Source organism: Mus pahari, chromosome 17, assembly GCF_900095145.1.
Source record: "Mus pahari chromosome 17, PAHARI_EIJ_v1.1, whole genome shotgun sequence".
Taxonomy (NCBI): domain Eukaryota; kingdom Metazoa; phylum Chordata; class Mammalia; order Rodentia; family Muridae; genus Mus; species Mus pahari.
In genome coordinates, this window is record NC_034606.1 from 30,960,799 (window position 1) to 30,975,243 (window position 14,445).

The window sequence follows — 14,445 nt, forward strand, 5'->3', positions numbered from 1 at the left end:
TGTGTGTGTGTGTGTGTGTGTGTGTGTGTGAGAGAGAGAGAGAGAGAGAGAGAGAGAGAGAGAGAGAGAGAGTTCTTTCAACCATCAATTCTATTTCTCCACATTGTTTTTGAATTAAGAAACCTCTTGTTTCTGCCAGACTGTGTACTCCAGGCTAGCTTGCCCATGAGTTTCCCAGTAATTCAGCTATCTACTCTCATCATGTTGCCTCAGGAGTGCTAACCTTACAAGTGAATACCACCTCCTCAAGATGCTCTACTTAGGTTCTGGAGACATAATCACCAGACTAGTACCATGAGAGTATTCATGTTCTTCCCTGGGGTTCATCATTAGCTGCCTTTAGTCTTCAAATTCATCTAACCCTAACAATGAGTGTTTCTAATAATTATGAAGAGGGTGTAACCATTATTAGGCGTCAGTTGCTCCACTAGGTGTGATCTACAAGCCATTTCCCTGAGGGCTTTCTTCCTCCCCACATAGGATTTTCAGCTGGGACCCAAGGGCTGCATTTGACAAGTCTCATAGGAAGCCTCGGGGTATAATATATAAGCATTGGTTTGTACCAAAGGATAGTATTTCTTAGTACAGTATCCCAGACTGTCTCCAACTTAGCCCTTACCTATCATTCTAGATTCAGATCCTAGCATCTCTCTTGACTTCCCACGACAAGCTGTGGAACTGGAGGACTGACTACCATCAGTTTCTTCACAACATCCAAGTTTTCACCACCTGACACCAACCTTTCCAAAAATGTTTTTTTCTTCTTTGCACGACTCCTATTATTTCTTCATACTCTGTCTTTCCTACCAGATGGTCCTAAAGCATTATTCAGCCACATTATTTTCCAATAACACTCTAATTCTGCTCAAGATATCCCGGGAGCTGACAGGCCCTTTAAAGACAAACTGTGTATGCCCTCCATTCCTGATCTGTACCCACTGACTTTAGAATAGGGCATGACATAAAATGGTGCTCTCTGAAATTATTCATTGAATTAAATGAATGCTTTTAGCCTTGCTCCCATGTGAAAGCATCCAAGGACCTTTTGCAACCCATAAAACATCTAAAACTCCTAGTTTAATTGATCTCCCAATTTGATGCTCACAATGTTAATGTTAAAGCCACCATGGGCAATTTTACACTCTGTTGGGGTTTAAAACCATAGACTCAATAAGCTTATGATTTGGGCTTTTAGAGTTATGGTTAGTTTTTGGTTCATCTGCATTTTCTATGACTTCTGCTGTCTGAATTTTTCTACTGCATAGCAATTTGTTTATTATTATCATCATACTTTATATCATAAATCAAGTCCTTAAAGCTCAAAGACTATACCACATGGGTCAACAATTACATGTTTAACATTTAACATATTCTTCTACACAACAGAGATTAACAAAGTTTTATAAATTCTAACTCCTGCCCAACAAATATATAATTTTTCTTAGGCATATTATTAAGCAAAACATTTATGGAAAGTAAGTGTCTGAGGGGGAATGTTTGTATAGGAAGATGAAAGAATTTCTTTTAAACCCAAATATTTCTCAAAGAGCTCATAAATATGTAGGATATATGATGTAACCATTAGGCAAAGTCAGATGAGGGCCTGAGAACCTCTTGGGTATTTCCTCTGAGATAAGAGTCCCATCATATGGCATGCTGTAATTGAATCCAAAGCAGCTAATTCCTCCTTACATCCACTCCATGAGAGCAGGTTTGTTGAGCAGCAACTCCCTTTGGAAGTTCCTGGGCAAGAGCCAGACTTTTAAAATTGCTGTGTCCCAATCTTTATGAGTAAATGAAACTCCAGATTCTATGCTGTTGTTTCTGTGACCCAGAGTATTCACGTGACACATATATAGTGAGAATTCTAGAAGGCAGGGGAAAGAAGGATAAAGGATAACTGTGATCAGAACTGTGAAGGGTACTGTACATTCAAATGCAGGAACTCCTAAATATTTATCCCATGACCATTCTCTAGCAACTATAGATTCAAAATAAGACTACCCAGTTCTTATTCTAGAAGTATGAAGGAGAGTTATAGGCTTCCCATAACCTGGAATTAGATGAAGCAAGGTTGTCAGTCATTGAACCCAGAAGTTAAGATAACCACAGCAAAACACAACAATTATCATTTCAGTCAACACTTCCTATCAAAGCTTGGAAAATTAGATAGTCACTTTATGCTTAAGACTCAAGATAAAGGTTAAGCTAAGAAGTTTCAAAGGTGGTTACATTTTAAATAGTTCAAACAAGGAGCTTCAAGTAAACAGTTATGGTGAAGTTGAAGTTTCAAGAGTGTGGTGGGCTTTAGGGTACTCAGATGACATAGCCTAGAATGAAAGACATGATTTATAGAAGAAAAACAGGGCTCTCAACATGGACGAATAGTAGGAGATCATTTTAATCTTTTTATCTTAACAGTCTAGTGGTCAATGCTCTAAAGATAAGGATATATGCATGCCTGTGCAACTGTATGTGCATATACTGTGTTTGTGTGCATGCACTCACAGCATCAACTTTTCAGCGCAGAACCTACGGCATAAATTTTCTCTACATGAACTAATCTTCATCATAGGGCTCTTGATCATTTTTTCATTTCATACATACTTTGTGTCCCTTTTGTCAAGACACACACACATACACACACACATGCACACACACACACACACACACACACACACACACACACTCACACACACACGTACAAAGGAAAAAGAAGAAGAAACTCTGTTTCTCTTTATTCCTGAGCCTGAACTCTGTAAAATGAGGTAATGGTTCCTTCTTTGTTCAAAGCTATATGCAAAGATAGTTGGATAATGCTCATAGTTCCTTAAACTATTCAAAATCCTAGACTTTCTCCTATTGTAGTAGTCAGATAGATAGACAGATAGATAGATAGAAAGATAGATAGATAGACAGATAGATGATAGATAGATAGATAGATAGATAGATAGATAGATAGATAGATAGATAGATAAATAGATAGATATGAAATTGGTTAAAATGGCTTACAGGCTGCAGTAAGCTAGTCAATCAATAGCTATCTGTGAATAGAAACTTCAGGAAGCCAGGCTGGATGGCTCGGCTTGTCTTCAGTGTGTGCTGAATCCCTAAGAAGTGGGCTTCAATGGCAATAAAGGAATGGATATGTTAGCAGGGTGAAGGCAAGCAGGAAAGGAGCAAAAGCTTCCTTCTTCCAAGATGTGGTCAGTATTAAATTTGTTTCTTCCTCCCTAAGGATCTGAATCAAAGGCATTTGAATTTCTCCCTCAAAGGTCTGGACTAGAAAGGGATTCACTCAATCAAGAATAGTCTTTCAAAGGTGACCCCTCCATTTCTGGATTGCAGTTCAATACAAATGAAGTCAAGTTAACAACCAAGAATAGTCCCCATACTAATCCATATTCAATACATTGTATGACATGAACAAGCATAAAATGATTGATATTTCACTATTCAAAATGGTGAGATATGATTTATCCTAAATAGTAAACTCAATAGAGTGGATGGTATTTGAGATATTAGACAGTTGTTATTGTGATCTTGGTCTGCTTTGATCAGTTTCTTTCATACATAGAGTATTAGAATTCTTGGATGTTCCCTGCTCTTTCCTATTAAAGTAGTGCCCATAAGCTTTCAGGTTCACACTGCATTTCTCCTCAAACCTGCCAAAATTAGATGGCTTGTAAAAAGGTGAGACTCCAGTTTTCCCTCTTCTTTGAGAATATTTATTCCTCATGAGAATTTATTGTAGCCTATACTGGGAAGAAAAACTCAAAGGTGGATATACGACTGAAAGATTTTGCAATGGAGTGGTAACAGAACTTTGGTGTTATAGAGAATTACAAACCAGTGCCTTGTCAATGAAACTGGTCTATGGAGGGAAATATAGATTAAGCCTAAAGAGAAAAACAGTTTAAAAGCTGAGAAAAATCAATTACCTAATGATTATGTAGCTCTCCTAATTCTGGTTAACTCATTTCCCCACTATAAAAGAGTTCTGTACATTCTTAGTACCCAAGGAGCTGAAGGGGGCTGCAACCCTATAGGTGGAACAACAATATGAACTGACCAGTATCCCCAGAGCTCGTGTCTCTAGCTGCATATGTAGCCAAAGATGACATACTCAGCCATCATTGGGAAGAGAGGCCCCTTGGTCTTGCCAACTTTATATGCCCCATAGAGGGGAACACCAGGGTCAAGAAGTGGGAGTGAGTGGGCAGGGGATCAGGGCAGGGGGAGGGTATAGGGGACATTCGGGATAGCATTTGAAATGTAAATGAAGAAAATATCTAATAAAATAATTTTAAAAAGAGTTCTGCACATTCTTTTTTTTTACTTTTATCTTTTCTTTTTTATTATTATTATTTTCTTTATTTACATTTCAAATGCTATCCTGAAAGTTCCCTATACCCCCCTGCCCTTGCTCCCCTACCCACCCACTCCCACTACTTGGCCCAGGCCTTCCCTTGTGATGGGTCATATAAAGTTTGCAAGACCAAGGGGCCTCTCTTCCCAGTGATGGCCAATTAGGCCATCTTCTGCTACATATGCAGCTAGAGACACAAGCTCAGGGGGTAATGGTTAGTTCATATTGTTGTTCCACCTACAGGGTTGCAGCCCCCTTCAGTTCCTTGGGTACTTTCTCTAGGTCCTCCATTGGGGACCCTGTGTTCCATCCAATAGCTGGCTGTGAGCATCCACTTCGGTGTTTGCCAGGCACTGGCATAGCCTCACAAGAGGCCACAATATCAGGGTCCCTTCAGCAGAATCTTGCTGGCATGAGCATTAGTATCTAGGTTTCGTGGCTGATGATGGGATGGATTCCCAGATGGGGTAGTCTCTGGATAGTCCATCCTTTCATCTTAGCTCTAAATTTCGTCTCTGTACCTATATCCTTTCATGAGTATTTTGTTCCTTATTCTAAGGAGGAATGAAGTATCCACACGATGGTCATCCTTCTTGGTTTTCTTCTGTTTTGCATAATGTATCTTGGGTATTCTAAGTTTCTGGGCTAATATCCGCTCATCAGTGAGTGCATATCTAGTGACTTCTTTTGTGATTGGGTTACCTCATTATGGATGATATCCTCCAGATACATCCATTTGCCCAAGAATTTCATAAATTCATTGTTTTTAATAGCTGAGTAGTACTCCATTGTGTAAATGTACCACAGTTTCTGTATCCATTCCTCTATTGAGGGACATCTGGGTTCTTTCCAGCTTCTGGCTATTATAAATAAAGCTGCTATGAACATAGTGGAGCATATGTCCTTATTACCAGTTGGAAGATCTTCTGGGTATATGCCCAGAAGTGGTATTGTTGGGTCCTCCGGTAGTACTATGTCCAATTTTCTGAGGAACCGCCAGACTGATTTCCAGAGTGGTTGTACTAGCTTGCAATCCCACCAGCAATGGAGGAGTGTTCCTATTTCTCCACAATCTCGCCAGCATCTGCTGTCACCTGAATTTTTAATCTTAGCCATTCTGACTGGTGTGAGATGGAATCTCAGGGTTGTTTTGATTTGCATTCCCCTGATGACTAAGGATGTTGAACATTTTTTCAGGTGTTTCTCAGCCATGTGATATTCCTCAGTTGAGAATTCTTTATTTAGCTCTGTACCCCATTTTTAATGGGGTTTTTTGAGTTTCTTGAGTCCAGCTTCTTGAGCTCTTTGTATATATTGGATATTAGTCCTCTATCAGATTTAGGATTGGTAAAAATCCTTTCCCAATCTGTTGGTGGCCTTTTTGTCTTTTTGACAGTGTCTTTTGCCTAGTTCTGCACATTCTTAATAAAAACTAGAAAGATATATCTATTCCTCAAACTTGAGAAGATATCCATTCTTTACCATAAAATTCTATAAATTACTTAGTCTGAAGAGCTGGCAGGCAGATCCATGGCACAGAATATCATTAAAATGATGTTCTCATGCCCCTTGGTCTTGTAAACTTTATATGACCCAGCACAGGGGAAGGCTAGGGCCAAGTAGTGGGAGTAGATGGGTAGGAGAGGAGGGGCAGAGGGGTGTATAGGGAACTTTCAGGATAGCATTTAAAATGTAAATAAAGAAAATAATAATAAATAAATAAAAATGATGTCCTCATTCATAACGTGAGGAAGTGCTACTTACTCTAATTTGATCATGGCATAATATGCACATGATTCATGTACAATCTTGGATTCTACAAATAAATACAATGATACAATGATTTCAAAGGAAAAAAAATACTTCAATAACCTCTCAAATTGTAGCAAATTAGAATCCAGTATTCCAGTATGTAGACCTAGGTCTTTTTTCCCCTTTTTTTATTAGATATTTTCTTCATTTACAATTCAAATGCTATCCCAAAAGTCCCCTATGCCCTAACCCCCTGCCCTGATCCCAAACCCACCCACTTCCAATTCCTGGCCCTGGCATTCACCTGTACTGGGGCATATGATCTTAAATGCTGACTTGATTTGAAAATGTAGTCTATGTGGGATTTCACAAATGATTTTGAGCTTAATTACTTAGCACATCTAACTTGGAATTTACTTATGGATATAAGTAAAATTACCACTGCTGCCTTACAAATGAGAAACAACTGCCAAGTGTCTACCACTAGTATCATGGATAGATCATTGCTTTTAGCCATAATGCTGACTTATTTGCATCAATTAGTTGTTACAACTGAAACTGAGTACTATTATTTAGTTGTATTCAAGCAGCTCAGAAAAAAAAAAGTATTGCATCATGAATAAAGGGCATAGGATGAATCTATTGACAATAAGAAGAGAGAGTCCTCAATAAAGGTTATAAGTACTTTTGACTCATTTGACAATTTGAGTCATAACTGTTTGAGGGTGGACACTTTTGAATCACTACGATGATCAAAAAACTTTTAACATGGCCCATACACTTGTGGAATTATGATAATGGAATGTAATTTGATAGATACTGAAAGGTCCCTATTTTACAATATTTGATTTCTGGAAGCTAAAGTTTGTTAATGTAGGTTAAGCATATTTATTATGTGTTGGGGCCCGGAAGCCCCTGGAATTTTGTCCCCGAGCCATTATCTAACATTCTTTTGCTTCTTCCACTATCTTGCTTCATTCAGAAACTGACTCGGGATATTTTACAATGAGGGATTTCCTTTCCTTTTACAATGACAGCACTCCTTTCTGGACCCTTTTTTTTTTTTAAATGGGGACATTCCTTTGACCTTAATATGTTGCCTAGCACCACCAGTTTGGCCTGTGTACCTGAGCAAATTCCATTTGCGATTTTCAACTTTAAAAGGCTCCCATTTCCCTTGAATAAACGAGGTTTGAACAGAATTTTTCTCTTGCCTTCTTCCTTCACATTTTCTGATCCGAAAATTTGTCGCTACAGCTCCCTTACTTCAAGAACCCTGTTGTTTAAGTCCTGCAGGTTGGAGCAATTATGCCTTGTACAGTATATTTTTATCAGTTCTTTTTGTTTCCTTGCTACAAGCCTAGATGTGGTGGTTTGAGAATGGCCCCCATAATTCAAATACTTTGAATGTTTGGTTCCCAGTTGGTGAACTGGTTAGGAAGGATTAGGAAGTATGGCCTTGTTGGAGGAGATGAATCACTGAGAATAAGCTTTGAAATTTCTAAAACCCAAACCAGCCCCCTCTATGTGTATGTGTATGTGTATGTATGTATGTATGTATGTATGTATGTATGTATGTATGTATGTTTGTCTCTCAGGGTATCTACCCCTGTAGCTCTGCCTCTTTCTCACTCTATCTCCATCTTCCAGGTAATATCTAAGATCTCAGCCACCACTCCAGCACCACAACTACCTATCTGTCACCATGCTCTTCACCATGATGGTCATGGATTAATCCTCTGAAACTTTAAGCAAGTCTCCAATTCAACACTGTCTTTTAAAAGTTGCCTTATTCATAGTGTTTTAAAACAGCAATAGAACAACAGCAATCACATGATTATTATAAAAAAAAAACACAAAGCTCTTAACAAGCTCTTGAAATGCTCTTTGGTAGAAACATTTCTATGCTACTTAACATAGTTTAATTCCTGAGGGCTAAAATTCGTTTAAATAGGTTAAAGACAGATACTTGGTTTTGCCTTATAACAACATATTTCATAAACACTCTTTGTTTCACTGCTACAAGTCCATGTGTCATCAATACCTGAGCAATCTTTCAAAATCACAGGATAAATAAGTCCCTTTATGGTTTACAATTTTCCAGTTATCAAATCACATTCCTGAGATTTTCATGGGAGTAAAAACTACATCAGGAAATTGTTTTTCAGGGCTCCTTGTCCCCACATTTAAAGTCTTCTCCAGCCACATCAAGCTTTCTCTGCCTCCAGAGTTCCCTTGGACATGTTCAGGCTGGGGTGATTTATCTTCTACTGTTCTCAGTCCCTGGAACTCTTTTCTCCATTCAGGTTTACCAATGGTGGATCAATAGTTACATGGGTTCTTACCACTCCTTGTTATAACAAGTCTCAACTGGGTGCTTAAATGCAGTGTGTTCTAGCTATAGCAGCCCAGAGAGAGGACATCACTACCTAATTAGATGCTGAGGGTGTATATGTTCTTGCTCATTCATCTAGTCAAAAGGAATTCCTCAAGTTTAGACAAGATGTTTGTACTTGAGGAAGTGGTTTCATTCTTTACTTGGCTATAGTCCTGCACATCCTAGAACCCAGCCAGATTGTCACTGCCTTGAGCAGCTTTCATTTCTACCCCTGCCTTCTTCTAACCTTTGATCACAACATAGTGCTATTAGTTCTGTCTCTCTCTATAAGGCTGTGGGCATCACAAATGCATTAATAGTTGGATTATACTTTTTCCTAATGGAACGGATATTAAAAAGGACATTTTGATGACTGGATAACATATGTAAGAGTAAGAAGAGCAGTCAATATGGTTTATCATCCCTTTCAATATTATACAACAAATGTCATTGAATACAGATCCCATGTCTAGCACAGTACCCAAATTTGGAGAAGAAGTGATAGATGGATTCTTGTACTTACACTAAAATTTGCTTACCTCATTTAACCCATTCTCTGGTGCCCTTGCCACTCTTCAATAAAGACCAAGTGCACTGCTCTGATCTTGGAAGTACCTAACAGTCCCTCATCCCTGGAATTCACCTCTGTTCTTCCGTCCATCTGCTCATATGCTCTCATCCATTTTGTTAGTATTTAATTATCCTCCAAAGATAGCTCACGGTACATCATCCATGAACCTCTACTCCTAAGAGTATCTACCTTGAGTCTTGAGATTGAAGATGGTACAATACCAAACATATGATTGCCATCTGTGGAAAGGAAGGGAACAAAAGGGAAGTACCAGGTGTTTTTTAACCAAGACTGACACACCCAGGCATACATTTCCCTTTGCACAAGTGGGACTAATCACCAAGCCCTGCACTGATATGATTTGACTATACTTCAATCAGCCCCACTTACTAATTTAAATTAAGACTCACACATAGGCGGCATTTCCCTTGCACTATGCACTCTTGGAATTTGCTTTAATTATAGCGGGAAGAATTCTGCTAGGAGGTGATCTGATTTTCAACCACTCTGTGTTTCATGAGATTGGAGAGTTTGTCTTACGAATCCCTCTGGAGTATCAAGTAAAGTATCTAGTTCAAAGGAAGCCCTGAGAGACACTTAGCAAGTCAGTGAAATGTGAGGACTGGGGAAATCTCTGACTAACTGTAATACTCATTCAATGTGTGACTCACATACCTAATAACTTGTCTTTTATCTACTTATTTTCAGTTATCTAAACCACCCTGGGGCTCTATTTCCTCTGCTGTAAAATGGGAATAATTATCCTTCCTCATATTATCTCTGTAGAAGTGAATGACAGAATGTAATAAAGGTATTTCTCAAAATAAATAAAAAAAAAACAATTTTAAAACCTCTATGGCATGGTGGTGATCAAGTGTTGGAAATACACAACTGGACACTCCCAATGGTGGATTTTCTAGAGCAGCAACATCTAAGTAGAGTTCACAAGATGAGATTTTCACCATCGAATCTCTAAAAAGAAAAGGAAAGAAAAGATTATATGGTAGTTTAGTTTAGAGATTAAAACAAATATTTTTATATTATTTATTTTTACATTAATAAAGTTTATTAAGTGGAATTACTCCAGACTCTACCACATGGAGTGTCATCACTCACATCTGAGAGATGAGAAATGAGCAAATTCTCCAAGCTTCATCAACCAGAGAACTCTGTTGTTCCTGAACTAGATGATAAAACAATCTCCACTGCCCAATAGCACATTAAAAAAAAAAAAAAAAAAAAAGGTTAAGAAAACATTCCACCCTGACCCTTTGTTCTCAATCAGTTTATCACCAAACTCTACTCTCTCACTATTCAAGCTTTTAACTAAAATGTGTTTCAGAAAACTAAGGAAAATCTCAATATTATCTAAACTGGTTACCTAGTCTCTGTAATGTGCCAGTCCCTTAGTACAAATAAATGATCACTCTTTTTTGTTCTTTATTCCTCCTTCACTCCTTTCTTCTTTGCTTCCTTCTTCTGCTGACCTACTAATGCACAAGCATCTTAATGACACTGTGGTACATTCTGGAAGCACACACACACACACACACACACACACACACACACACACACAGCTGAGTTGTTCTTTCCCTTCGTGAGGCTTAAGTGAACAATTGTGTGAACAATGATGACAGGAATGCCATGTGATGGCCTTATTAATAGTTCAAGGTATGATACAAATGTTCAAGAAATGATATATGCACATACATCTACACACAGATATTACAGAGACAATTCTTCTAGGGAAACTGGAAGTCATATTAGGAAAGAGTTCTCCAGGCGCTTGCATGAGCCCATGTACCTCTTCCTCGCCATGCTCTCTACCATTGACTTGGTCCTCTCTTCTGTTACCATGCCCAAAATGGCCAGCTTGTTCCTAACTGGCATTCAGGAGATCGAGTTCAACATTTGCTTGACTCAAATATTCCTTATTCATGCCCTATCCGCCATGGAGTCTGCTGTCCTGCTGGCCATGGTTTTTGACCGCTTTGTGGCTATCTGTTACCTGTTACGCCATGCTTCTGTGCTCACAGGGACTACTGTGGCCAAGATTGGCCTAGCTTCCCTAGCTAGGGGATTTGTATTCTTCTTTCCACTGCCCTTCCTTTTGAAGCGCCTGTCATACTGCCAAAAACATACTGTCACACACTCCTTCTGTCTCCATCAAGACATTATGAAGCAGTCCTGTACTGATACCAAAGTCAATGTCGTGTATGGGCTCTTCATCATCCTCTCAGTCATGGGTGTGGACTCCCTCTTCGTTGGCTTTACCTATATCCTCATCCGGAGGGCTGTGTTGGAGCTGTCAACTCGAGGGGCAGCACTCAAGGCTTTCAACACCTGCATCTCCCACCTCTGTGCTGTCCTGGTCTTCTATGTACCCCTCATTGGGCTATCAGTGGTACATAGGCTGGGTGGTCCCACATCTTTAGTCCATGTGGTTATGGCTAATATCTATCTCCTGCTACCACCTGTGGTTAATCCCACTGTGTATGGAGCAAAGACCAAGGAGATCCGTTCAAGGGTTATCCACATGTTTTCACAAGATGGCAGGTGAGGACAATTAGCTGTGTGTCCTCAATTATACCACAAATGACAGGATAAGGATCTGTAGAATGATTTCATGACCACATCATGCAACCCACTGGGCTGTCTCACTCTAATTATATACAGATAGACTATGCATTTTTGTTTCTGGGAATATGTCAATACAGAACTTTTAACTAGTCTAGACAGACCATCATGGAGAACAACCTCTTTCAGATGTGGTTTCTGTTGTTATCAGAAAAGGAACATTGTGAAGTTGGAGTCATTTGGAATTCAGATTAGGATTAATGGCTTTATTTGGAGACCAGTTATTTGGCCTATGAAACATAGCAATTTTGGAAACTATTAATACTATGAAACAGAAATGCAAGTAGGCCTTGTTGGATGATTGTGGGGATTCAATGAGATAATAAATACGAACATGGGAAAATAAAAAATAATGAATGTTGATGACAATGGTTTTTTTTTGACAATGGTTTTAAATAATCAAAATGACAATGATGTATGTCATTCTCTTAATTTCTTTCAGAAAATGTAATAAACTACATCCAATACTTAAAGTATCTTGTCAAAATTTTCCCTAAATGTTTTATAGTTTTAATGCTGGTATGAATGGCTTTGTTTATTCAATTAAAGTTAAAATTGTACACATTGTTAGTAGGGAGAGCTATGGTTTCTCTATGTAATCTTGAATTTTAAAATTTACTATACTCTAATTTTATTTCTAGAATTTCTTAGCAAATTTTACTAAATTTCCTTATGGATGATCATGTTGTGTGTGAATGAAGATAGTCTTACTTTTTCGTTTTCAATATGAAGTTGTTTGCGTAAATGCAAAAGAACAATATGAATTTTCTATACTACCTGAAGGGGAAAATTGCCTTCCATTATTAAGTATGTTTTAATAAATTCTTGAGTGGATTATCGAAACATTTAACCAAAAAAAAAAAAAAGGAAAGGGTTCTCCAGAGGGATGCCTATTGAATCGAATCTTGAATAAGGTTACCACAGGGGCCAAGAGAGAAATCATGTGTAAAGTCAAAAAAGCAAGAAAAAAAAATAAGTATAAAGGTCAGTCCCTGTTAATGAGGATAATATTTTTTGGTACATGATATATTCTAGATACTGTCCCGTGCCTTGTTCAACACTCTTGTGTTAATTTTTATTAATTTACTCATCATGTAGATTTTTTTAAAAACTGAAGTTATGGGTCACTTAGCTAGTCAGGTGCTGGAGTAAATATTGGACATAGACATTTGTGTTCAAAGGTATAAACATTCTATCTCTATTGTATGTCTGTGGTGAGTAAGAGAGGCCTATACTCAATGCACTGAAGATAGATAAGGATGGGACAATAAGCCCACACAGACTCCTTATGTTCTTTTAGGATGTTTGAATATTGCTGGGTGCTGTTCATCCTCACCATAGCACTCTCTATTTCAGGAGTCCCACTGAGCTCACTGATGGAGGTTGGGAATTTCCTTGCACAATATCTGCACATATCCCTTACATTAAGAAACTTGATGAAGCATCTTGTATCATACATGACATAATGGGATGGTAGGGTCTTTAGTATCTCCAGTTTCTCAACAATAATTTCTGATTTCCCCTGTACTGCATCTAATATCTCTAAGAAAATAAAACCAAGTGAACACTTAAATTAGAACTAGCATTAGAATCTCAGGAATTTATCATATTCAGACCATTTTTGTATCATGACTGGTTCAAGTGACTGTAAGGCCATAAAGTCTTATTTTAGATGTGAGGGATCTGAGACCTAGGGAGACAGTGCTATTCCAAGATGTTATGGCAAAGATGGGGATAGAACTGAAATTTTATAGGTTCTAAATCCTGTCATTTTCCATTTCATCATTTCTGTATATTTTTAAATGCCTTAACATAGAGGAAACAGACATTGACTAGAACAGATTCTATATTTGATGTGTTTAATCTTCACTTCCTTTCTAAACACTCTCTTACCATCCCCCAAAACTAGCCCATGATAGAGAATGCACTTACTTAGGCAAAGGATCATGGAAGCAAAGCCGGATAATGTTGGTTGAGTTGCTAAGAAACCCAGAACATTTTTAAATATGCCAGGTCACTGTCCTACAGAGAAAACGATAATATGTCATGTCTCCATAGTAACTCACTATGAACAGGATGTGAGTCAAAAATAGAAGAAGCTGTAAGAATGGTAATCAGTGATAGTTAATCCTGAAGAATGCTGAGTAAGAAGCTACTTGATACAGATAAAATACTCATGGAGAATTAGTACACAGACCATGCATTTGGAATTAGAGATGGGTGACAACTCAGCCTGACCAATAAAAGCTGTGAGCCCCAAAAAGACACTAAAAAAAAAACCCTCTGGTCTACATGGTCCCCAGCTGAAAAATGCATAGGAAGAGCATTGTTCCTTTTACTGCTGGAGAATTCTGCATGATATGGCTAGTGCATTCATAGAACTTGCTTTAAGAAATTGTGTTGGAGCATGAGAGATACCTAGGCAGTTAAGAGTGCATGCTGCTCTTGCAGAAGATTCAGCACCCACAGGAATGGCATATAACTTCAGTTTCATGGGATCTGGTGGTCTCTTTTGGTCTCTGTGAGAACCTGCATGGTACATACCCACACAGACACATAATAAATGAATAAAAGCAATATTATTTTAAAATATCTTTAAGGGAAACAAGGTTAATGACTCTATAATTCTATCTTATATCCCTCAGAATGGATAAGATAAAAAATGCAAGAAATAACTCATGATAGCAAGGATTGTGGAGCAAAGGGAAGACTTCTCCATTGCTGATGGGAGTGCAAACT

At 38.2% G+C, this 14,445-nt stretch overlaps 1 protein-coding gene across 1 annotated transcript; it reads left to right on the plus strand.

Moving 5' to 3' along the window:
- Window positions 1-10,699: 10,699 nt before the first annotated feature.
- Window positions 10,700-11,629, plus strand: LOC110335134 (olfactory receptor 51D1-like). The gene has a single exon (XM_021217198.1). It carries the CDS (start codon window positions 10,700-10,702, stop codon window positions 11,627-11,629), a length of 930 nt encoding a protein of 309 aa, XP_021072857.1.
- Window positions 11,630-14,445: the final 2,816 nt, after the last annotated feature.

What these genes read in the sequence shown, in the direction of transcription:
- LOC110335134 (XM_021217198.1), top strand. Translation starts at nt 10,700, where the DNA reads ATGACAGGAATGCCATGTGATGGCCTTATTAATAGTTCAAGGTATGAT.